Consider the following 25,821-nt stretch of genomic DNA (forward strand, 5'->3'; position numbering starts at 1 on the left):
TGTCGCCTCTTCCCTGACGTCAGTGCACCAGGGGTATATAAGATGCAGCCGACGACATTTTCTTCAGTTTTTTTTGCCCCAAATGTCAGGTGCCCCCAAAAGGGTAGGCTAAAAACATTGCTTATAAAAAGCATGCACTAAAATAAACAATACCTTCATCTACAAGCAAATACACCACAAAGGTTGTATAGAACAGAGAAGTACAGATAAGTCCCAGCAAAGAAAGGGGGGATGGTGGGTGGGTAACCTGGACTGCAACAGTGAATACACTCGAACATCTACATTTATGGTAGGTACACAACTGTACTATGTTCATCGTGTTTCACTGTTGCAGTCATTATACTTGGGTAGAATCCCAAAGCCGAGGTTGAGCGGCTGGGTCTAAATAGAATTAGGAGTGGCTATGAGGCCCTGCAGAACTGCAGTGGCAAAGCCTGCTCTGGATTTAGAGTAAAGAGGTAAGTGGTAGTGTTTGGTAAAAGTGTGCACTGAACTCCAAGTTGCAGCCTCCAAAATTTCCTTGGTTGGTACTCCTCTGAGAAAGGCTGCTGAAGTGGCTGCTGCCCTGGTAGAATGTGGCCTAATATTCTTAGGCACTGACCTGCCATGCTGTGCATAGCAGAAACGAATACAGTGTCCAATCCATTTTAAAATACTCTGCTTTGAGATAGCCTTTCCTTGTGATCCTGCAGCATATGCTATGAACAGTTGCTCAGTTTTTCTGAAAGCTTTTGTTTTGTCCAAGCAGAAGTGTAGCTGCCTGTGTATGTCCAAAGAGTGTAGAAGTCTCTCCCCTTTATTCTGGGGATTTGGATAAAATGATGGCAAATGAACGGTTTGGTTAAGAGCCACACTGGACACTACCTTTGGCATAAATGTTGGGTTTGTCCTTAGAGAAACCCTGTCCAGATGAAAAATGATAAAAGGTTCTACTGCCATTAAAGCCTGTAACTCTGAGACTCTTCTTGCTGAAGTTATTGCTAGGAGCAGAGCAGTTTTCCATGATAAGAATTTTATATCACCTGTATTGGCTGGCTCAAATGGAGGCAGTGTGAGCTTTCTCTCCTTGGGGGTCTTATGTTTTTTTCCCCTCTGAGGTACTGTCTTAGCAGTGGATAAGAGAAAATAGGAGGTTCCGTGTTGTAATGAGCTGAAATGGCAGAGGCATGGATCTTAATTGATTAGAAGGATAGGCCTTTGTCCAGCATCTCATTTAGGTATTGTAAAATATGAGGAATATTTGGTACAAGTGGTTCAAGTCCTTGTGTTCATTTTTTCTGCAGGTGCTGGGCCTCCTGGCTTCCAAAATGACATCCATAATAGCTTTAGAGAGAGGTGTGTTCTGAGTGGCTAAATTATCTGCCATGCAGCCAGATTCTGAGTTGGCTGTGCAGGATCCGATTGTTTTGTTGAGTCAGAAGATGACAGGCTGGGCCTTGAGACAATCTTTTTAGGATTGGGTACCAATGCTGGCATGGCCAGTCTTGGGCAATCAGAATCATTTTTGGCTTCTCATCTGACTTTTAGGAGCACCTTGGGAAGGAGAGGCAGTGGTGGAAAGGCATAAACTGTTAGGGTTTTCCAGCTGAATGATACAGCATCCACTTTCCATGCTTGTGAGTGATAAGTCCTTGTGCAGAAATCTGTGTAGTGGCAGTTGTGAGGGAGGCAAAAGATCTATGTCTGGGCATCCCCATTTCCTTGTAATCATGCTGAAGACCTGTGGATTTAGTTTCCACCTGCCAGTGTATTTTTCTTTCCTGGCAGGAATTGTGCCTGCAGATGTACTTGATAGCTCAGTGCTGTGTTCCACAAAGTCATGGCTTGCCTGCAGACACATAACTGTAGTATTGTCCATCTTTAGTAATAGTTGTCCTGGCTGCAGTAGATCCTTGAAGGCTGTCGGGGCATTCTGTACAGCTAGCATCTCTTTTTGATGGATGTGAAGATGCATTTGGTCCACAGGCCACGTGTCCTGAATACATTTTCCTGCCATGTGTGCCCCCCAGGCATAATCCGATGCATCTGTTGTTAGTGTCTGCCTGGCTGTGGGTAAAGTGAAAGGCTGTCCCTTGTTGTGGTGACAGGCCAGTGCCCACCATCGAAACTCATGTTACAGGCAGGGAAGAAGAGTTATTATTGTTTCCAGGCTGTGGCAATGTTGAGTCCAAACACTTTTCAGATACCACTGTAGCTTCCTCATATGCAGTCTTGCATATGGAATTAGCAGAATGCAGGATTCCATGAAGCCCAAAGCCTGCAGGATTTTCCTTGCAGGTAGCTGGGTCTTTGTTGCCATCATTTGAAAGTAATGAGTCAGTTGCCTTTGCTTGTCTGGCATGAGATACGCCATCGGGGCAGTTGTATTTAAGCTTGCACCCAGGAATATTATCTCTTGAGAGAGCACTAGTTTTGATTTCTTTTCATTTACTGTGTACCCTAGGCAAATCAGTAATCTTTTTACAAACGCCAGATGCTTTAGTAGAATGTCCTTGCTCTCTGCTTGAATGGATAAATTTGAATTCCTTTTTGTCTGCAATATACAGTTACTGGTGCCAGGCATTTTGTGAAGACTCTGGGCGCAGTAGATAAGCCAAATGGCAGTGCAGAGAATTGGTAATGCATTGAGCCAGCTATGAATCTGAGATATCTTCTGCAAGATTGTCTGATTGGGACATGCAGGTATGCCTCTTCTTGCCCAGCATGGGTAGAAGTTGCTGCAGTGTCAACATTCTGAATTTTGGAATATCCAGGAAAGTATTTAGTATTGACAGGTCCAGTACTGGTCTCCAGGCTTTGTCCTTTCTGGGTACCAGGAAAAGTTTTGAGTAAAATCCTTGCCCTTGTTCTTGCTGTGGTACAGCAGAAATTTGTTTTGTGCCTCTGCCCATTGATTTTGTAGCAGGTCTGGCATACCTTTTGACTTTGTAATGTGTGAAAGTGGAAACCCGTAACGAGAAGAAAGTATTCAGAACCCAGGTGATCATGTACCAATTTGTGAGAAAAAAAGCTAGTTCCCTAATTGTGCAAAAAGGTAAGTGCTTGGTGTTTACAGAGGGAGGTCATTGGGTGGGACTGTTTTAATAAGGTTGTCTTTTTCTTCTCTGGCTGCCTGGGCTGAATCCCTCTTGTTGTTAGGCCTGTATGGGCCTGAGGGCTGCCCTCATGCCTGTCTTGGGCTCCTTGTGGCCTGCCTCTTGTGGGGACTCTGACACTGGGGACCACCACATTTGAGGCCAGTTGTGCTGCTACCTCTGGCTGCTCCATTTTCTTTAACACCTCTTCTGCCTTAAAGAGTATCATGCTGTAATGGAAACTCTGTTCTTTTAACCAAGCATGCCTTGATGATGACAGCCTGTAACTGCGCGGCTCAAGAGAGACCTCTAAAATCAAAAAAACATTGCAGCAGGCACGCTTTCTTGTTCAGCTGCGTGCATGCAATATATTCACTGCACTTCCTTATTTGTAGGACATTCTGTTGTAAAGCATTTTCTGTTTTAGCAAAGAAGACATTAGGTATTGTTGATATTTAAGCATGTGAAACTGGTTTAAAGCCCTTACAGCTAAAAGTAGCAGAGTAGTGTATACTCCCCCCATATCCAGTACTCTAGAATCCTAGGGAACAGTTTTTTTTTGGAAGCGACAGACTGGATTCAGAAAAAACATCATCAACAATATCTAGTACAGGGGGAAGCAAGGGGCCTTTTGAGAGGCAGTAAAAGAAAGTCTCAAAGCCTTTCTCTTGGAATATGAATAATCCTGGTTCTCCAATGGAAATGCTCCATGGTGTGTTATCCTGTTCTGAAAGAAGAATCAGAGGAAATAGAAACCTGGTCAGAGGATCATAGTCAGTCTTGCCTTGGCCTTTTTTATCAGTGGGGATGGGGCACCTGATCACTGTCCAGGAGAATGCTGTACTTGTTTCTTTGTCTTTAATGGTGTTTTAGACTTTGCCTTGCCTGCTGAAAGTAGACTTGAGATAGCAAGCTGTGAAGGAAAGAAAACACCCTCAGAAGCATGCCCGCTCCGGCGGCTGGGAATAGTCTCCGTAGAATCCTCTCCTCCAATACCTTGAGTTGAGTTTCCAGGAGGCCTGTTGTCACACGTGGGAAGAGTCGGGCGGCTGGTTGTTCTGGGGTAGCGGGTGTCGGGGGACTGAGAACACTGAGAACCCAGGAAAGAGCTGCGAAGAGCTTTTGGCCGGTTCGGGACCCTGTCCTTTTGTTTGTCTTTTCTTTGTCTGCGTTTTTATGAATTCCGGTTGTCTTATGGTCCGGCGGACCTTAAACAAAATAAAAGTAATGTAAAAGCAAAATCAAACAGGCACTTCAGTTCTGAAATTCGATTTTGAAAATCTCAGCACCACATGGCAAGAAAGACTGAATAAAAAATGGCGCTGCATCTTGTATACCTCTGGGGGTAGCCTGCCAGCAAGATAACCCATGTAATGACTGCAACAGAACACAATGAACATTCATAGTTTCCAGACTGTGACAATGCTGACTCCATAAACTTTTTAGGTACCATTGAAGTTTCCTCATATGCAGTCTTGCATATGAAAATAGTAATGCAGGATGCCATGAACCCCAAAGCCTGCAGAATTTGTCTAGCAGATAACTGGGTTTTTGTTGCCATCTGTTTGAAGTATGTAGTCAGTTGACTTTGTTTGTTTGGCGTAAGGTAAGCCATTTGGGATTTGGGCAGTTGTATTCAAGCTTGCACCCAGGAATGTAATTTTTTGAGAGGGAACCAGTTGTGATTTCTTTTCTTTTATGGTGTACCCTAGGCATGTTAGAAGCCTTTTTACAAATGCCAGATGTTGAAGAACAATGTCCTTGTTCTCTGCTTGAATGAGACAGTCGTCCAGGTAAGGATACATTTGTATGCTTCTTTGTCTGCAAAATGCAATTACTGGTGCCAGGCACTTTGTAAAAACCCAGGGCGCAGTAGATAAGCCAAAGGACAGTGCAGAGAATCGGTAATGCATAAAACCTGCCTTGAAGCGGAGGTATCTTCTGCACAATTCCCTTATTGGGATATGCAGGTATGCCTCTTTTAAGTCTAGAGTCACTAACCAAACATTCCTGCCCAGCATAGGCAGTAGCTGTTGTAAAGTCAGCATTTTGAATTTTGGAATGTCCAGGAACGTGTTCAAAAAAGTCCAGTATTAGACGCCAGGTATTGTCTTTTCTGGGTACCAAGAACAGTCTCGAATAAAAACCTTGTCCTTTTTCCTGTTCTGGTACTGGCTGAATAGCCCCCATATCCATGAGGGACGTAACTTGTTTCTGAGCCTCTGCCCATTGATTTGGTGGCAGATCTGGCCATCTGTTTGGAACTGGCAAAGTATGGAAATGAAATCTGTACTCCTGGGATACTATGTTTAATACCCACTTGTCCTGCGTAATTAACTGCCAATTTTGAGCATGAAGTGCTAATTTTCCCCCCAATGGGGCTGCCAAAAGATAAGTGCTTGGTGATGGTAGAAGGAAGTCATTGAGACTGCTTTACTGTGGGCTTGTGCAGTTTCCTCCAGATTTGGAGGTGGAGGCACCCCATTGCTTTGACCTGTAAGAACCCTCTGATTGGTATCTAGAGCCTTTTGAGCACCTGGATTTGCCTTAAGAGGCTCTGTTGGACACAGGAAAGGACCAATTTTTAGTAGGCCAGTGCCTACTGAATCTGGGTGGCTGCACTTGTAAGAAATCTTTTACAGTTTGCATAGATTTAGCTTTGTCTTCCATTTTCTTTAAAACCTCTTCTGCCTCATTACCAAACAAAGTATCATGCTGTAAAGGGGCATCCAACAATTTAGCTTTAACATGATCAGGCAGATTTTTGCTCCTTGAGCCAGGCATGCCTTCTAATCACAGATCCAGTAACTGCGGCCTTGCAAAAGGCCTCCAAGGAATCAAAACCACATTGCAAAGTATGCTTTCCAACCTGTTCTGCTGCATGCAATAATTCCTGTAATTCTTTATTTTCCACACAATCAGAAATCAACATAATTTTCTGTTGCAATACACCCATAACATGCTGTTGATATTTAAGCATATGAAACTGGCAGTTTAAGGCCCTAATTCCCAAGGTTGCAGACGTATAAACCTTCTTTACCCATCTATCCAGCGCCCTGGAATCTCTATCAGAGGGGGTAGGATTTTTGGCTGTAGAGGCCTTTACACTTTTGGGACCCTGTGAGATAGTTTCAGGATCAGCAGCAGGATTTTTGAATAGAAATTTGTGGGAGTCATGGATGCTGTAATATCTGTCTGGCTTACTAGGAGCCGGAGGTAGGGAATAAGGAGCCATGCTTGATTCCAAACACACATCATCAACAATGTCTAATACAGGAGGTATAGCCAAGGGCCTACCTATGCTGAGGAAGAAGAAGGAAATCCCTAAGCATCTTTTTTTGATTCAGACAAATCCTGACTCTCCCAATGAAAATGTTCCCTTAAAGTATGCAAGGTTTCTCCAAAAGAATAATCCTCAGGAGGAGATGCAGATGGAATGGATTCTTCTGCATCTGAATCCTCATAGGGTGGTATAGAAAATTCCTGATCAGAAGTGGAATCAGAAGAAATAGAAACCTGATCTGAAGATTCATAGTCAGTGTCTTGCCTAGGTCTCGTAGCAGGGGGGGTGGGGGGGTTGGGAACCCCTGATCAAGGTAATTAAGTCCTCAGCCATTCTGATCATCTGTTTGTTAGGCATAGGGGCCTGAGCACGTGGCTCATGCGTCGGTTTCTTAGACTTAGAAGATGTTTTTGATCTGGTTTTTGAAGCTGGCATCGGTTTTATATAAAAATATTGAGGCCTGAAAACACCCTCAGAAGCAGGTGCCTGCTCAGTGGCTCTAAACCCATCCAAGGGAGAGACATCCGTGGGTTCAATACTCTGAGAATCTCGCGGCATACCGGACTCCACATGGGTCTCGGTAGAGGCCTGCGACTCAAAAGTAGCGGGTATCAGGGGCTGCAAAAGTGCCTCACTGAGTACCGGCAAACCAGCGACTGGCTTAGGAGAAGCTTCGTCGTCGATTTTGGACCTCGACATTCTGTCTTTTTCTTTGCGTTTTTTGTGAACTCCGGTAGTCGGATTGCTAACCAACGACACTTCAGGGTAATTAAATCTGGATCCAAAATATTCTGAAGCAAAAATATACAGACGCTTAATAGTGCATTGGTTAAATCTAGCACAAAACCGACAGCAAGGCACGTTATGATCTGGGCCCTAGGCAAAGAATACAGTACAAATGAAAATCCTTATGAGGTATTTGCTTCCCACAAGTAAAGCAAGAAAATGTTTCCCCAATGGAGTACTTAGCTTTAGTTGATGACTTTGGTTCTGAAACTCGAATGCAAAAATTTCAGGAGTCAGCCGACCAGCACTTGCGAACTGATTCTGCTTCGGGCACCGCACGGCAAGAAAGACTGAGGAAAATGGCGTCGGCTGCAGGTTTTATACCCTTGACGACCTGATGTCATGGAAGAGGAGACAGCAACCGACGCAGGACCCAAGACTTTATTATTCAGGCCGACTGAGGGCAACCTGTCAGCAGATTACCCCAAATGTAATGACTGCAACAGTGAAACACGAAGAACATCTGATGACTGGCTCCCAGCCGGAAGTGTAAGTATCTTCTCGATGTCCTGTCCATTTTTATGTGGTAGTAAGCATCTTAAAGGTCGATGTCCTGTCCATTTTCATGTGGTAGTAAGCATCTTGAAGGTCTATTGAGCACATCCAATTGTTTTCCCTAAAAAGGAAGTATAGACTGCAGTGTCATCATTCGGAACTTTGACTTCTTGACAGATTCGTTTAGTTTGCTTAGGTCTAATATGGGTCTCCAGTACCCTGTTCATTTTGGCACCAAAAAGAATCTTGAGTAAGTTCCGAATCCTATTTGGTCTGTGGGGACATCTTGGATGACTCTTTTGTGCAGCAACTTTTGAATCTCTATAGTTACTTGCTCCATTAGATTAGGTGGAAGATCTGGGATTGTTCTGGTCTGTGGAACAGGACTGGAGAATGGAATGGAGTATCCTCTGGATATTATTTTTAGTACCCATTTGTCTCGTGTGATAGTTTGCCAGGCTTCTGGGTACATGGATAAACATCCGCCGACTGCCTCCAGAGTAGAGCAGTCGGGCCTCCTTTCAGGAGCACTGATAAAGGTGTCCATGAAAGGAATCATGGTCACCCTGGTTCTACGGGCCCCCTCTGCCTCTGGGGTGGCGTCTACCATTGCTACCTCCCCCTCTGCCTCTGGGGAAGGAATCACCCCGTGCGTCCTGGAAAACTCTCTGAGATCTTTTGAACCACATTTTCCCACTCTTCTGACCTTTAGGATAAGGTCTTGAAGGTATGGAAAAATGTACTGCAACAGCAGAGAGAGTTTTTCCTTCCTGCTCACATCGGGCGAGTGTCTTTTACTTTGGGTCCAAAGAGTGAGGAACCATCAAAAGGGACATTAGTAAAAGTAGACTTAAAGGGCTCCGCAAAACTGCACAAGCGCATCCAAGAGTGTCTTCTAAGGGAAACTCCTGAACCTGCTGCCCTGCTCGCTCCATCAGCTGCATAGGATATCAGCCTCATGGAGGAGTTGACTATGGAATTTAAGGTGGACAGCTGGGAGGAGACCTTCTCATTCACCTCTGCAGCTAATGTACCTTGTAGAGTATCTCCTAGCTCTTTCAGGAGATCTCTTTGTAGCCTTGTAAAGTGAGATTTTTAGTTCAACGATTGGAGTGAAAATGTCGCTGACGAAAAGACATGCTTCTCATATCAGTCCATCATTCGAGAGTCTTTATTCGGAGGAAGAACAGAGGAGGATGTATCTGACAGTTCCTTCTTGGTAGATGCCACCACCACCATAGCATCTACAGGTACCCCCTTAGTGAGGAAATCCTTTCCAGAAGGAGCTGACAAGAATTTGTTTGGCCTCCAGGGGACTGGTTCCATTGTGTCAGATGACTCCCACACCTTTTGACTAAACAGATCTATTAGTTCATTGAAAGGCGGAGACACCCAGGATGCTGAAGGTTGAGACTCAAAAGCCTTCAGGTACACTGACTCCAAATCAGAAGTTGTGGTGGCCTGTCAGCCGCCTCTCTGCTTCAGGATCTCTAGAATATCTGCAAATGAGACATCAGAGGAAAACCGTGGGGACCCTTCTGAGTCCTCAAGGTCAGTATCTGAAGTGACGGACTCATCTGGGGAGTCTACGTGCTTCCTCTTGGAAGTTCTCTTCCGAGGTGAATCCTCACGATATTCTGGGGAGGCCTTGGAAGAGAAGGGTTTGCCCAATGGGGATCTTGAGCTTCTGGAGCTCTGCTGTCCTGTGGAATGGGTGGTACCGAGCCAGTAGCCGGTGCCTTAGGGGAATGAGTGTAAGTATCCTTCTGTGGCACTGTATGGGTAGACAACACACTCCTCATCAGCTCAAAGGTGGATCCCACTGGCTCTGAAGACTCCCTCGGCTCTAAGGAGACAGAAGAAGGCACCAAAACCAGTGAGATCAGACCCGTGGCTGATGTAGGAGCCGAGCTAACCTGGGCCGATGCTCCACGGGGTAGGCTCGGCACCAAAGATCGGGGCCGAGAATCCATGGCTCCCAGACTCTTTGGACGGTACAAAGAGTGTCAGAGCAGAAGTCGGCTCCATGAACACGGAAGGGGGTGTTGGAATTGACAGATCCGCAGTAAGTGGTACTAAGCACTCTAGCTCCGAAGGTCCAGCTTGGCTCAGAGGAGGAACAACAGTGGGTACAATTGGTACAGTAGGCTCGGAGACCAAATGGGTTGGAGCAGAGAATAATTTAGTTAGCGCCGGTGACTTCAAGAGTCTGCGCGCCACCTGTTCCACGTCATCATCACATAAGCTCCTGGTGGACCTGGAGGATAGTGATGGAGAGCGAGACCTGTGCAGAATGGGAGATCTCAATGTTGGAGAAACCGGTGAAATATCCATGGTCCAGCTCCGAGAAGAGGTATCTTGTGGCTCTGAGGACTTTGGAAATGAAGAACCAGGCTTGTCAATTAGTACAACCTCCGACGGCTTTGAGGACTGTGGAGCCGAGGAGGTAGTGGCCTTAGAAATTTCTGGTAACTTGACTGGCGGCTCCAACTGAGCCGATGTTGCAGGTGATTATCTTTTCTGGGATTTTTCCTTTTTGGAAGAAGGAGAAGGAAGAAGAACTGTGGATAGCTTCTTCAAAAGTTGGCTTTAACAGCCCTTTAAGGATCAATTTGTTTCTCCTTTCTTGTAGAACCCTTGCACTGAAGGAATGACAAAACATACAATCCTCTTGTAGATGAATTGTTCCAAGGCAATACACACATTACATGTCAGTCTGTGATGGACATCTTTTGTGAACACTTCTGGCATTTTTTTAAAGCCCGAAGGCTTATGTTCCCTCTCTTTTGGGTCTTTAGACATGACAAAGATAAGACCACAATAAATCAACAAGAAAGTTTCAACTAATGAACTACTAAAGCTAAACTGAGTAGTAAACTATGGGAAATACGAAGGAGACAAACAACAAGGGAGAAAAATATGGTCTCTAACTCAAACGGCCCTATTTCCCAGACAAAACAGCACACTAAGGGCAAGCCCTCTAACTTAAAGGAGCTACTAATTAACTACGACAGACACAACAACCACCACTACAAGGGATACAGTTAGGCCTACGAAATGATGGCCAAAAGCAGCACCAAAGGGAATAAAGCTATAACTATTTAACTATAATGCAAGAAAGGGCACAACAATTTTGATATAACTAAAAACTAAGCTATCTGTTATAAAATAGAACAGTATTACAGGAAATGTAAATAAATTTTCTCACAACTTAGCCACGGCCAAGATGAGCACATCCAACTTCGTAAGGCGGCAAATGAGATTTGGGGAATTACACCATTGCATTGTGGGATACCTACTTGCCTGAGCCAAGTTTGAGACTTTCAGCTATGTATTCGGCCAAGTCGGAGCCAAGAATCAGCTCCCGAACCCATCATTGTAAGAATGAAGGCGAGACAGGACAACATAACATTGGTTTGCACCCAAACATTTTTTGTTACTTGGGCCCAGGCATTAGAGTGCAGAGAAAAACGGCCCCAAACTGCCTCCAAGGCAGTTCTCAGACTGGTATTTTGGCATTTAGACTAAGGAAGTCTGTTACCCACTTTAAGTACTACTGTAAGGCTACCATACATGGATTTTAACATTTTATTTAAATTACTGTTGTAACCTGCCATTTTTCATCTGGCACTCCAGTCTTCTGGCATGTTTTCCACTTGCTACCAACTCTCTGCTGCTGAACTGGTTTAATACTTGTTCATTTGTGTACCCAGTTTTCAAAGAAATCTTACATGCACCCTGTGAACTTCTTGCTTACCATCTTATAGAACTTGCATGTTAGTTAGGAATATTTAACTTGTACTTTTTCACAGCAAGTGGACCTATTGGCTGTCCGACCTTTAAGATTACATTACTTTCAGCTGGATAACTAAATCACTTACAAATTTATGTCAATAGCTTGTGTCCTGAATGTTTAAATTTGCATTACAGTATTTATTTACAGTTGCTGTTGATTTTTTGCAACTTTTCTAGGGAATCAGACTGAGTTTTTCCACTACAATGCTTGTACTAGTTCTAACATTAAGTGCTGGGTTTTAACACAGTTTATGAGTCAATATTTAGGTTAGCATGCCATCCCTCTGTCCCCTCCCAGGCTTACTTTGCACATTTTTGTGTTTGCAGGAATCTCAATCTTCTAAAGAGACTTCCAGATGGTTTTAGATTGTTGCTGGTGAATGGAGAGTCAGGGGCCAGATCCACTGTTTATACCAGTGCATTGTGGTTGCCACCACAAGATACACTATTATGTAGGCAGATTTAACTCTGTCTTGTATTATGTACCGATATATCCCTGATGCCATAAGTAACCGGTAGATCTGACCTGTTCTTTTGCAGTTCTTGTGAGAGCTCTGTATTCAAATGCCAGGTTAGCAAAGAACAAGTCTGGAATTATACCCAATTTACTCCTTTCTCCCAACCTGTTTTCTGTATTGAAGATATACTTTGATAACAATTCTAGTCCAGCTCCAGCAGCAACATTGCCAACCTCGGTTCTCTGATGTGCAGAGTGCTCTAGATCAGTTACGGCTGGGAGAGGTGGTTAAAATTTTCTGTTTGATCACTGAAATAAAGATGCCTAAAGCAGGGGATACAACATTTTTTGCATTCTTCATAGGTAAAACAGCAAACTGCATGTAAATCCTCAACCACCCCCACTAAGCAGAATAAGGACATTCTTTTAGGAGTTTATAGACTTCCTTGTTGCCCCACTGGTAACACTGCCAAAGTGTCTGATCTTGGGTGACTTGCACTGTACACAGCCTTCATTAGACCCATCATGGAGTACAACACCCCCTTTGATATGTACCTCACCAGGCATATTCAACAACTGAATCTCCACGGAGGTTCCTCACAAAAAAGATTATAAAGCTTTAACAAGTCCAACACTGATTAACTCAAAGCCCTATGCTTATACTCTGTCTTCTGTACACTGTTGAGAGGTGATATATGTCTGACATACAAGGCATCCTATGATCTCACTCTGATGCATCTCTTGCACATCTGCAAAACAAATAGCATCATAACTACCCAATCCAGGGATTTAAACCTTGCTTGTGACATAAATAGGACATGCTGGAGGGACAGGTATGTGCCACAGATAATACACTCCTTCTCTGGAACAGATTTCCATCCATGTGAAGCAGAATTCTTCCCTGATCCTATTCAACTGTAACCTGCACAAGTGGATGGGAAATCAGACATTCATCCCTGGTCTGTCCCCTATGTCTCTAATGGATACAGTCAACCTGTAAATGTTTATTCACTCACTTACACATATTCTGAAAAGAACCTAGTCTAGGGTACCAAACTTGTTGAAAACTTTCCAGATGCATGGCTAGGCTTAAAAACGCCCTTGTGATCATCAGCCTAGTATATGCCTATGAGTCTAATACAGAGACGTCACTTACTAAGATTTTTAATGACCTCCTAGTGGTGATATATCAATGCTTTTACTCTATGTTCCACTTTGATCTCTTATCTGTATTTGACAGAGGACACCATGTGACCTTAATGGACCACTGACAGTGTTACTGTGGCATTACAACAGCAGTCCTGGCAGTCTTAGATTGGTTTATCTCTTACCACTTCAGATATCAGATAGTCTCATGGGTTAATCCTTCTTCCAGGTTACCTGCCTCTGGTGTACTACAGAATTCCATCCAGAGTCCCTTCTTCAACATGCATATGCTTCCTCTGGGAGGAGTTAGTTGGGCTAAAGGTTTGCAGTACCACAGCTACGCTGATAACACAGGTCTGTATCTCTCTCCTTCCCTCAAGAGTCTATGCCTACCCTCAACATTTTTTTGGGGCAGATTTGGAATGCAACCATGACTGGAAGATCAGTAATCAGATGAAGAGCAATACCTGCAATGCAACTACCATGATTGTTCTTGCCAATTTGTGGAATTCATATGCAATAGTCTTGTCTTCCAACATTACCTAAAGTGGTTACAAACTGGAATTCATGCTGAAGGTGCATAATCCTGACATAATTGTTGATGATAAACTGAAACCGAAGAACTGATTGCCAGCTGTCATGAAATTTGCTTGTTTCTACCATATAAATGTCACCTTTATTAAACACCATATACCATCTGCAGACCTCCCAAAGGAAGTACAAACTCTAATTTCCTCTTATCTAGACTAACGCAATGTCCTGTACTTGCCTGAGGCTGCAAACTTGGCATTTGACCATTTGCAGCTGTCATAAAACTCCATTGCCCAGTTATTTCACAGGGGTTAACTAGATACCAACATATGTCCACTGGCTACCAAAGCAGTTTTTGCATCATTTATACAGTTCAAATCTTGATCCACTTTGCCTATATGACTTGGGTTACCCCTTCCCTCAGTAATTACTGGTATGGTGTCAGCCATCCTGTGCCTTATGCATGGTTAGCCAAGACATTATTACTGGCTCTAAGGGTGTGGGTTGCAACTTCCAATAATCAATTTTTCATCCATCAAGGCCCACACCTTTGCATTCTGTCACTTGTCTCTTTAAAGGAGTCACCATCAATCAGTCGTTTAAATGGCTCCTTAAGTCCTACATTTCTTAACTGGCATTAACTATGTTTAGTTTAATCCTTTATGAATGTCTGGTCACTGGTTTTACATCTTATTTTAATTATTTTTATTTCACTGTTAATGTTTGTTACTTATAAGTTTAAGTGTATAGAAACCACTTAAATAAATATAAGCTTAAACATGAAGCTGAGTGCTCCTGGCAAAGTCAGAAGCTTTGGGTAAAAACACTTCAATTTGGTTTTATTAACTGCTGTGTATGCCTATTTAAAATTAATTTTGATTTACTGAATGGTATCTGTGGCTGTAAAAACAGCAATTTTCACACATTTTTTTTATTTTGATAAATAAAGGTTGCTGACGCCAAGTCTACAGTTAGCATTTTGTCTGTCCTGTAAATATTCATTTATAGTTAAACACAATACTTATTTTTTTGCCAAACCTTACTTCCAATTGATTCTTGGTGAAAAGAAACCCATACCTCAAAGATATGCAGAAAATATGACACAACTTCAGTTTTCAAAGCAAAGACTTTCCAGCTGTTAGCACTATGTAGAGCTCACCTCTGCACACTGAACTTTGGCTATATAACCACTGTTCTGCAGCTCCATCCAATTCGCCTCGTACAACTTTGGTCCAATGAGGAAATTCAAGTCAACGATTTTGTCATCCTCTCTGACTAGTGTTGCAGTAAGGCCTAGCTTACAGTGAGCTTGTACAATGGTCAGAACACGACGGAACATTTTTGCTAAGGAAAGCAAACAGTAAATCACATTATTATAGAACCAAAACTTAATAACCTGGCATGCAAGCTACACACTAGCTAAAGGCTGGCCTTAGATTATACTTGTAACCCATATATGTACAAGTAGTGGAAAGGTTAATGACATCAGAAGTACTACTGCAGACTTACTATGCAAACTAGAATGTACACTGTGCCAAAATTCTACACGTTAATGCATCTAGCTATATTATTATTTACATTTAAGAAACGTTTTCATGAAACATTCTCCATCACATTTCTTCAGGCTTTCCTCCTTCAATCACCAGGAAACACCCTACAAACTACTATTCACCCATTTAAATATTCTGCAAGGGGAACGGTTTTACAAATCAATGCTAAAATGCTGATAGTGAAGAATTTTAACTTGCGATTCTGTAATATTTTTTTTTCAAATATACACACTTGCAAAGCTAAACGTTTTCAGTTGCACTTTTCTCTCTCTCTCTCTAATATTACAGGACATTTAAAACCTACAGGGTCATCCAAGTGCCCACAAGGACTCCACATTGTAGCCAACATGCAGATTGCATGAAGCTTGTCATCTTGATTCCTAAACACAGCCATGAGTTGCTAATGAACACTAAAGTCCATTATGTTTGAGGTTATCAATAAACTGTAAATTAAACAGATGACAGTCTTCGGTTTCCATCAAAGCTTTTCAAAAATAAACCGGATATTTCCTGGTCTTGTATTTTTACCAAAGCAACGTTCTGTCATGAAGAACCATACAAAAATGTGAATGATGTGAGGTATTCAAGGGAGTGAAACACAGCTGTAAATCAGGATCAAAGTAGGAGATGCACCACTGCTGAGTAATCATGTGATGGAAGTACTGCTGCAAAGTAATCATGTGACAGAAGTACTGCCGCAAGATAGAAGTGAAGTCATGGTCTTATCAAACAAGTGACCCTCTCCCCCAAAAAAAAAAAAAGCAAGACATGGGACAACTCCAATGTATCATGCTGTATATGAAAAAGGTAATACTTTATTTATTTATTTATTTTATTTTATTTTACATTTGTTGACCAGGCTAGTCTAGCTGGAAATATTTCCATTTTCAGTAGAGGCCCGGGGAGAAAAGCTCCACATACTTAATAATAATATAGAAAATACAAAGCAATAAGAGGCAATGCCCTTAGGAAGGAATTAACATAACATTGTACAGTAAACCATCAGGATTAACAAATTATGGTACATAACATTTACAGAACATTTGTTGCCAGAGTAGTAGTTTAAAGAAAGAGTGAGGTTACAAGCTAAGAGTAGCGTATTAGTCAGGGTTGCAGCAAGGGCATAACCAGTGGGATTTTAGGTGATTTTTAAGATTATGTTTGAAGAGGGGAAAGGAGAAAATTGAGGTTAGGTTGGGTGGCAGCATGTTCCATTGCTTACCAGTGGTGATGGAGAACAAGGAGTCACCAGCCAAGTTGTTAGATTTGGGTATATAAGATAGGAGTTTATTAGAGGAGCGTAGGGAATGAAGATTATTATAGGGTGTTATAAGATTGTTTAGTGTAGGTGTGTTGTTAGGTAGGTAGAAGATTTTATGAGCAATTGTTAGTTGAGAGAGTAGCAGAGCATTTTGCAGTTCAAGCCAGCCTAGCTGATGTAGATTAATGCAGTGATGGGTTCTATAGGGCTTACCAGTTACAAACCTAATACTGTTGTAGGCTTTGGTAAGTTTGTTGAGATTGTTTTGTTTTAAATTAGTATAAATGAGAGAAGCATAGAGGAGGGTAGAGAGTAAATGAGAATGGGCAACTGTAGTTCTTGCTTTAGGGGTAAGGAAGGGTCTTATCCTATACAAGGAGCCTAATTTTCTGTTAACGGACTTAATGGTGTTATTAATATGATTGTCAAAAGTGAGTTTATTGTCTATTCTAACTCCTAATAACTTACAGGTCAGCTCAGGTGATATAAGGGTTCCATTACTAGCTAGGATGGAGAAGTGTATGGGAGGGGTCTTGTTGTTAGGAGTAATCAGAAGTAATTTGTTTTTTGGCATTCAAGAGTAGGCACGGTTTTGGAACCATGTTTCTACTATGGAGAAGACAGTTTGGCTTAGAGATTGAAGTTCAGGAGAGATTTTGCAGAACAGATGATAGTAGAATCATCAGCATACTGTATGCAGGTGGATTGAGGAATAGCTACATGAAGATCATTTATGAAAAGAGAGAAGAGAAGGGGTCCTAGAATAGAGCCTTGAGGGACACCTAGTAAAACAGGGAGATATGAAGACAAGTGATTTTGCCACAAAACAGCTTGTTTTCGGTTGCTGAGGTAAGACTTGAACCAAAGGATAGAATTAGTATCCAGAGAGAGGGATTGCAGGGTATTAATAAGTAGGGAGTGATTGACCGTGTCAAAGGCTTTTGACAGGTCAATGAAGAGTGCAGATGAGAGGTAGTTATTGTTACGGTTGGTGTTAATGGTATTGGTGAAAGATAGTAGGGCAGTGGTGGTGCTGTGAAAGGGTCTAAAGCCATGTTGGCAGCTGGACAGGATGTTATTTTTGGTTAGGTAGTCTATTAGCTGATGATGGATATATTTCTCCATGATCTTAGTTAAAGGTGAGAGTAGTGCTATGGGCCTATAGTTGGAATACTCATTAGAGTTGCCTCCTTTATGTAAGGGAATGATGTGGGAGATTTTCCAAAGATTGGGGATAGTGCTTTCAGAAATGGTATGGTTAATAAGAATAGATATAGGATGAGCAATTGCTCTGGCTGCAAGCTGAAGGTATTCAGCTGGTAGGTTGTCATCAGAGGGTGTGTACAGGGTTTTAGCTTGTGGATTCGTTTCTGGATAAAGGAGATTGAGATGGGTTTTATCTGGAAAATAGGAAGATTGTCATGTTGGGCATTAGGTAGGTTAGTGTTTGCAGAGGTTAGTTGGCTGGCCAGGGTTTGAATGGTCTCCGTAAAATAGGTATTGAAGGCATTGGCAATTTCTAGATTGGTTTTATTTTCTGACTGTAGGGGTGGAGGGGTACTAGAATAGCGGGTTGAAGAAGGTTATTAATGGCAGTCCAAAATTTTTGTGGATTCTTAGTGTAAGACTGTTGAAGTTTACTATAATAGGCTTTTTTGTCAGAGAGTATGGCTTTTTTAGTAGTATTACATAGTTGTCTAAAGTTCAGGTGTTCTGAGACATCTCTAGTTGCTCTCCATTTAGCCCAGGATTTGTTTCTTATTAGTATTTTTTGTTTTGTGTCTTTTGAGAGCCAGGGAGCAGATTTGAACTTTATCCTGATAGATCTTTTGGGTGCGTGGGTATCTAGTATTGTTAAGAATTTGTGGTTAAAGTAGCTGACAGCTTCTAGTGGGAGGATTTTTAGGGATTCAAGGCATTTAGTTTCATTTGAAATAAGTCAGAATTAAAATGTTTTTTAGTTCTGACAGTCATAAACTTGGGAGGATTGGTTATGTTATTTTTATGCCTAATGATGTACGTGGGCAAATGGTCGCTGATATCATCTGGTAGGGTTCCTACTTTATAGTTTTGTCTTTGTTTATTGACTAGAATCCAGTCTAGGATGGTTTCTTTGTTGTTAGGTTTGTTGATTCTACTAGTGGTGGTAATAGTTTGTTTAAAGTTATGTAGGTTGATGTAAGAAGAGGGATCATCATTGTTAATACTATACCAGTCAGTGTTGAGGTCTCCTAGAATAATAGTTTCTTGTGGGTAGGTTGAGGAAATCCAGGACAGGGTATCTTCTATATTAGTAATGTTATGGCCAGGGGGTAGGTAGATGCAGAATATATATATAGCTTTGTTGGAGTTGATTTGAAATTTAGAGATCAAAATTTCAGCTGAGCTATCTTGGGGTGGGTTGTGGGGTATAGGGGTGATAAGAAGATCATTTTTAAAGAGTAAGGCCACTCCACCTCCTTTACGTTTTAATCTGTCATTTCTTAATATGTTATATCCTGGTGGGGTTATTTCATTGTCAGTGGTTGTAGGTTTTAACCACGTTTCTGTGAGGCAGAAGATATCAAATGAGTAAGTACTGAGAAGGGCATGGAGATGAGTTGTTTTGTTGTTTATGCTACAAATGTTAAGATGTCCTATTTTTAAGGAGTTAGGAAGATTAAATAGGGTATCAGGGGAGTTGGGTGGAGAAAGTGTAGCAGATGAAAAGTTAGGTTTAGGTGGGCCAGGGTTAGGGTGGATGTCACCAGCTTGTAAGGAGGAATATTTGAGAGCAAATATGTGGCTGTGATTAAGGATGGGTGGGATTTTTATTTTTTTAACTATAAGGTGGTTCAGTTTTATGGGAGTAAGTCTGTGGTATTTAGCTTGTTGGTAATTGGAGGTGGAGGTGATACTGATGTGGGCTTGGGCTAGTGAGTTGTTAAGGGTAAGTGTTTGTTTTTGTGAGCAGTTATGCAGGTAGAGGTTTTTTGTTTCAAATAAGGTGATTAGATAAGTGGTGGTAAGGACTACTGCAATTGAAGTTAAGAGTATAGCCATTGGTAGGGTGTGTCTGGATCTAGTTATCATGATTCAATGTGAGTAGAGGTATTAGATTTAGAGCTAGAATATAAATAGGCAAAATATAAAAGTAGAGAGACTTGGTGTGAGGGTATGTCACAGTGCCTGAAGTGGGAAGGAGTATAGAGCAGGAGACACTGTGGAGGGAAAAGAGAGTATTTGAGAGCAGATGTTGGGATTCTATGTGAAGTGGTAAAGGTTAGTTTAGGAAGTAGAGTATAGTTGAGATTGGAGAGTTAGGAAGTGAAATGCAGTGATAAGTTAGGTTAGTGGAAGTGGTAAAAAGTGTAGTTACAGAGGGAAGTTAAGAGATAAGGAACTAATACTAAGTAGGGTAAGAACTAAGAATCTAGTGGAGTGAGTACGAGGTTTAGAGTGGAGCAAAACATCACTAGCATGGATGACAAAATTTTCTGATGTGGACAGCTGGATGAACGACTGCTTCATCAAGTTGTATTCACCCTGTCTGTAATATCCTTCATTTTAGCCATTAGCAGGCCTGTAACAGTGACAGATTCTTTATGAAGACAACTGAGACAACTACCAGACTCCTTGTCTATAAAATCACTAATTACTAAACATTTTGAGGATTCCCAGTTGTGGCGTGTACCCTATGGATTCAAGACTCTTGTTAGCTTAATTTCCAGTTTTGGACACTTACTGTTCTTCCTCCTACTCTGTTATGACAGCTCTGAGTATGTTTACAATAGAGAGTTAAGGAAGTATGTGTGTCCACCTTATTCCATGTGATTGTTAACTTAAGTCTTTAGCTGTAGGCTATAAGCAGTGTCTTCAGAAAAGCTTTGTACTGCTCTTCATTTAGGCAGTGGATGAAACAGACAAGTCCTGGGTGGTAGTGACATGAAATAACTTACTGCATGCTAGTGATGTTTTGCTCCCTTAAGTCTCCAGATGGGAGTGTGCAATTACCTTCACAGAGTCATATGTGTGTCTCCACTTATCAAATGTTGCTGCCCTACCACACTCTTTGCTTAGCTATGGCACTAACACAAACCAAACTCCACTGGAGGGGGTAGGGGGGTTTAACTGCTCACTGAGGATCTCAACACTCTTGCCACACAATCAACACCATCCTAGCCATCCAGCTGTCCACATCAGAAAATTTTGTCAGACTCAGGGATGCATTATCACTGAACCGATGGTCTGATTGCAATCCACACATTATGAGTTTAGCACTTCTATTCTTAAGGTTACACCTGCTCTAATTTTCTGAAGGTCCTTAATCATAGCCAACTCATTTGACAAAATTCTTATAATCATTGAAGAAAAACATCCAGGCATACCACAAAGAACTGCCTTAGCATGTACAGCAAGCCCACCCAGGTATTTAGCAGAGAGAAACTCCTTACCAAGTACAATAGGAACAGTATGAAGAGAAAGCCCACCACTAACACAGTAAATTCGGCAAAGAAGAGAGTGCAGAGGAGCTCTTGTCAGGTACATTCTACTCTCCTAAGAAAAACAGTGCAGTGAAACTCTTATCAGGCATATATACCTCACCAGATAAAACACTGTACAAAGCTTCTTACAGACCAACAGTGGATATCAGTAGGTATAGCACTCTAGCCAGCTGTGCAGTGCACAGATGCTCCTTACCAGGTATAGTATGCACCTCATCGAGTATCATGAGACCCCATTCCTGGCCCTTCATCCATTCCATAACCTTCTCAGCCTCCCAAGACCTCTTGGTCGTATGGCCCAGCATAGAATAGGTACTGATAGCAATGGAGCAGCCAATAGGCTTATCCTTAGCATCTGATGTGAACCTGCAGATCTGACTGTCATCAATGGTGGACCACATTTTAAACTGTGCTTTCCACTGTTCCACAGAAACAGCAGAATTCCCAAGTACAAGGCATCGTTTCCGAACAGTGCATGCAGCAGTAACACCAACCAGTGATTTCCCAGCACCTGCAGGGGACAGACAGAAAACTGTGTTATAAACAAAGAAAAGACTATTTTTTATAGCTACAACATGCAGGTTTTGTTTGAAACTTACACTCTGCAATCACATTTCATATCCATTAGGAACAGGACAATGGTTTAAAAGCACAAAATAAAACAGACAGACAGACTTCTAAAATGATACAGCCATTTTCACATTTTATGACACCATAATTACAAAAACAAAAGAAGTTCAAGATTAGCCATACCAATGTAGTCTTCTGACACAAAAGTATTGTTTGCGTTTGTCTTGCACCTAATTCCACAAACAGCATTTTAATATTCTACCTTTTGAAAGCAACATGCAAACTGGAATGTCAGAAGAGGAGTGCTTTTTAAACAAGAATACAAACAAAATGGCAATAACGTTCACAAATTACATAAGCAGCTCACATTTAGCTGCTGATAGACAGTTAAATCACACAAGCATAACATACTGGCTTGGTGTCTAACACCTTAATGACAATTTTTTTCACCCCCTTTTGTTTTATAGTCTATGAATGCTTTCCAGATAGGCAAGTGCAAAGACAGGAACAACTGTAAAAGTAACATAAAACAAAAGTTATGTTCTCACCATAAAGATAGATCTGTAGTGTTGGTTTCCTCAACATATGGGGTCTAGGATGCATCATCTTTGGCCTTGGCCACTTCTAAGCTTTGGATCTGGTCCTCAGGCACCCCCATCTACTCATAATCTCTTGTGAAAAGAGTGGGCTACCTTGGATCAAGTTTGCCTGCTAATAAAAGCTCCTGTACCCATAAAGGAATTTAAAATTATAAAGGTGTTGGCAGATAAACAACTTAGCTAACATGAACAATGCCCGGCTGAGAAGACAGTGAAAGAGCAAGACAAGGCCTTCAGAAGCCAAGGCAAGGCAAGTTCAGCTAGAACCATCTCGGAATTGACACAAAATAAGCAAAAACTATGCATACAAAAATTAAGTACGGAGATGACAGGAGGTAGTAGGGTAGTACATAACTTTCATATCTGATGTTGTCTTTTTCATCCATTCCTCAATGCATGTGACAGAGTCTCCAGTTACTTTCTCACTGGGGAGACCTTATAATAGGATAATATGGAGCACAGCTGAACCAAAGGAGGCTCTAGATCCGGTCTTCATACCTAATTTACAGTGTGAGATGAAGGAATGCATCTTGAACCAGGTAGCTAAAATGCATGTCATCAACTACAACACTGGAAAAGAATGCTGTAGATGAAGCCACAGATGTGGTGGAATGAGTCTTTGGAGTCAAAGGAAGTGGCAATCCTCTTATCATAAGCAAAGGAAATGCACTGTGACAACCAGCTTGAAAGGGTGACTTTGGACTCTGGTTTGCCCAATCTAGGTGTAGAGAAAGACAAATAAATAATCTGTTTTTCTGAAAAGTTTTGTCCAATGTAAATAAAAATGCAACTACGAACAGCAAGCAAATGCAAGGTATATTTACTCTTGAATGAAAAATTTGGGAAGAACAGTAGAAGATTTATAGACTGATTAGTGGATGATTTAGAAGCCATCTAAAGAATAAAGGAGGGGTTGGTTTTCAGTGACACTGTGCTAGTGAAAAATTAAGTAGGGATGTTTTGAGGAAAGGGGATGTAGCTCAGAAATTCCTCTAGCAGAAGTGATAGTTACCAGAAATAAAGTCTTCCTTAAAAAACCCTAGCAGTAGGTTCAAATGGGGGCCCAGTCAAAGCCTGTAGCACAACAAGAAGGCCCCATAGATGGACCGGATCTTTATGCGGAGGATGTAATAGAAAGGTACCTTGGAGGACAGTCTTGGATAATCTGAGAGATGCAATGAGCATAATATTTTCCCCCACATGGAAAGATGAAATTGCAGCTAACTGTAACCTTAATTGTGGAATAGCTGGCTCCACATTGGAAAAGGTAAAGGCTTAGTATTTTGCGTCGGTTGCTGTCGCTTCAGGGCTGACATCAGGTCATCAGTAGTATAAAGTAAGGCAGCTGATTCCATTACATCAGTTTTTCTTGTCCTACCCTGTCAGGAGCCACCAAGTAGGAGCCAGGTTTTGGTGGAAGAACCCCACCAGTAGAAAGTAAATGCCAACATGTCCCTTGCAAGGAAAGAGAAGAAAAAAGGGGGGATGGAGGTAGGGAACCCAGGACTGCAACAGCTAATACACTCTAACATCTACATTTATGGTAAGTGTACACAACTGTACTATGTTCTTCGTGTTTCACTGTTGCAGTCATTACATTTGGGTTGATTCCCAAAGCTGAGGAAAACGGTGGATGCAGTCACGGAAACTAGGGGCTGGCTAAGATGCCCTGCAAGACTGCAGACACAAACCCTGCCCTGGATTTGGAGAAGAGAGGTAGGTGGTAATGTTTGCTAAAAGTGTGAACAGATGTCCAGGTGGCAGCCTCCAGGATGTCCCTGGTGGGGACTCCTCTGAGGAAAGCTGCAGAGGTGGAGGCTGCTCTGGTGGAGTGTGTCCTGACTCCCTTGGGGGGAAGCTTTCTGTGTTGTTTGTAGCAGAAATGGATGCAGTGTGCTATCCATTTAGAAATGGTTAGTTTGGAGATGGCTTTGCCTTTTGCCCCTGTAGCAAAGCTAACCAGCAACTGATCAGACTTTCTGAAGGATTTAGTCCTGTCTAGATAGAATCTGAGGTGTCTGTGCACATCTAGTGAGTGCAGGATCCTTTCCCCCTTGTTCTGCAGATTAGGAAAAAAATGTGGGCAAATGAATGGATTGGTTGAGAGCCACTGGACACCACCTTGGGCATGAAGGATGGGTTAGTCCTGAGGGATACCCTGTCAGCATGGAAGATGATGAAGAGTTCTGCAGCCATAAGTGCTTGGAGCTCGAAGTCTCTTCTGGCTGAAGTGATAGGCAGGAGGAAAGCTGCCTCCCAGGAGAGAGATTTTAGCTCTGCAGAAGAAGCTGGTTTGAAGGGGGCAAGGTGAGCTTTTCCAACACAAAATTACGGTCCCGAGCTGGGGTTGGTGCTCTTCTCGGTGGCCTCAACTTGCTAGCCCCTCGTAGGGACTGTTTGATCAAGGGGTGTGAGAAAAGGGGCTGCTCAGCAGGAAAATTAGCAAAGATAGCAGAGGCATGGATTTTAATAGAGGAAAAAGACAGGCCACTGTGTAGTAGGAAGTAATCCAGGATAAGAGGGAGGGGAGGGCTGTGCAGTATTGGCTCCCTTAGCCTGAATCCAGGTGCAGAACCTTTTCCATTTGCCAGGATAAGACTTTATAGTGCTGGGGTGTCTGGCCTCATGTATAACATCTAAAACCTGTTTACTGAGGTTGGCAGATTGAGTGGGGGTTAGGCAATAAGCCACGCTGCCAAACTGAGTGTCTGCAATTGGGGATGCATGAATTCCCCTTCCCTCTGAGTCAGGAGGTTTGGAATCTGAGGAAGATGCTATGGTAGCAGTGGGGACAGCAAGGGGTACTAGTGCTGGCGAGGGCAGTCTGGAGCTATAAGAATTGCCCTTGTTTTTTCCTCGTTTATTTTGAGCAGTACTCTGGGGATGAGAGGCAGTAGAAGAAAGGCATAGACCGATAGATTGACCCAGGGGAAGGACAGGGCATCCACTTTCCAAGCCATGCAGTGATGCTCCCTGGTGCAGAATTTGCTGAGCTGATGGCTGGTGTGGGAGGCAAAGTGGTTGACCTTCGGGGTGCCCCATTTCTGAGTTATTAAGGTGAAGGTTCGTCTGTTGAGCCACCACTCGTGTGGGTCCAGAAGACTACTGCTTAATTGGTCTGCCAGAGAGTTCAGGGAACCTGGTAGGAATTGTGCTAACAGGTGGAGTTGCATAGCAGAGGCTGTGTGCCAAAGGGTCATGGCCAGCCTGCATAGAGGTTAGGAGTGCATCCCTCCCTCTTGTTGATACACCACATTATGGTGCCATTGTCTGTTTTGATCAGGGGAGCCCTGGGGAGAGAAGAGGCTTGAAAAGCTATCAAGGCATGCTGGACAGCCATCATCTCTTTTTGGCTGATGTGCAGAGGGATTTGCTGTGGGCTCCATCGACCCTGTATGCACCTGCCGTCCAGGTGTGCACCACAGGCATAGTCTGATGCATCTGTGGTGAGGGTCTGGACTGCGGGGGGTGGTGAGAAAGGTAGTCCCTTGTTGTGGGAGCATCCTGTTGCCCACCAAAGAAAATCTTTTCTGAGGCAAGGAAGTATAGGTATAAGCGTCTCCAGGTCTTGACAGTGTTGACACCAAAGACTTTTTAGGTACCACTGAAGTTTCCTTGTATGCAGTCTGGCATATGGAATGGGTAGTATGCAAGATGCCATGAACCCCAGAGCTTGCAAGATTTTCCTTGCAGATAGCTGGGGTCTGGTGGCTAGTTGAGAGAAGCAGGCTGTCAGGAAATGTTGCTTTACTCGTGTAAGTAATGCCATCTGTGATGCTGTGTCCAGGCT

General features: G+C 42.6%; 1 protein-coding gene across 1 annotated transcript in view; it reads right to left on the bottom strand.

The window, feature by feature from the left end:
- The window catches only part of ERCC3 (ERCC excision repair 3, TFIIH core complex helicase subunit), a 476,680-nt gene that overhangs the window by 238,569 nt on the left and 212,290 nt on the right, over nucleotides 1–25,821 (bottom strand). The window contains 2 exon segments of the mRNA XM_044078239.1: nucleotides 14,727–14,911; nucleotides 21,059–21,373. Of these exon segments, the coding sequence (XP_043934174.1) occupies nucleotides 14,727–14,911; nucleotides 21,059–21,373 (500 nt within the window).

The sequence above is a fragment of the Protopterus annectens genome, chromosome 7.part0 (assembly GCF_019279795.1).
Source record: "Protopterus annectens isolate FY-2018-M chromosome 7.part0, PAN1.0, whole genome shotgun sequence".
NCBI classification, from domain to species: Eukaryota; Metazoa; Chordata; order Ceratodontiformes; family Protopteridae; genus Protopterus; species Protopterus annectens.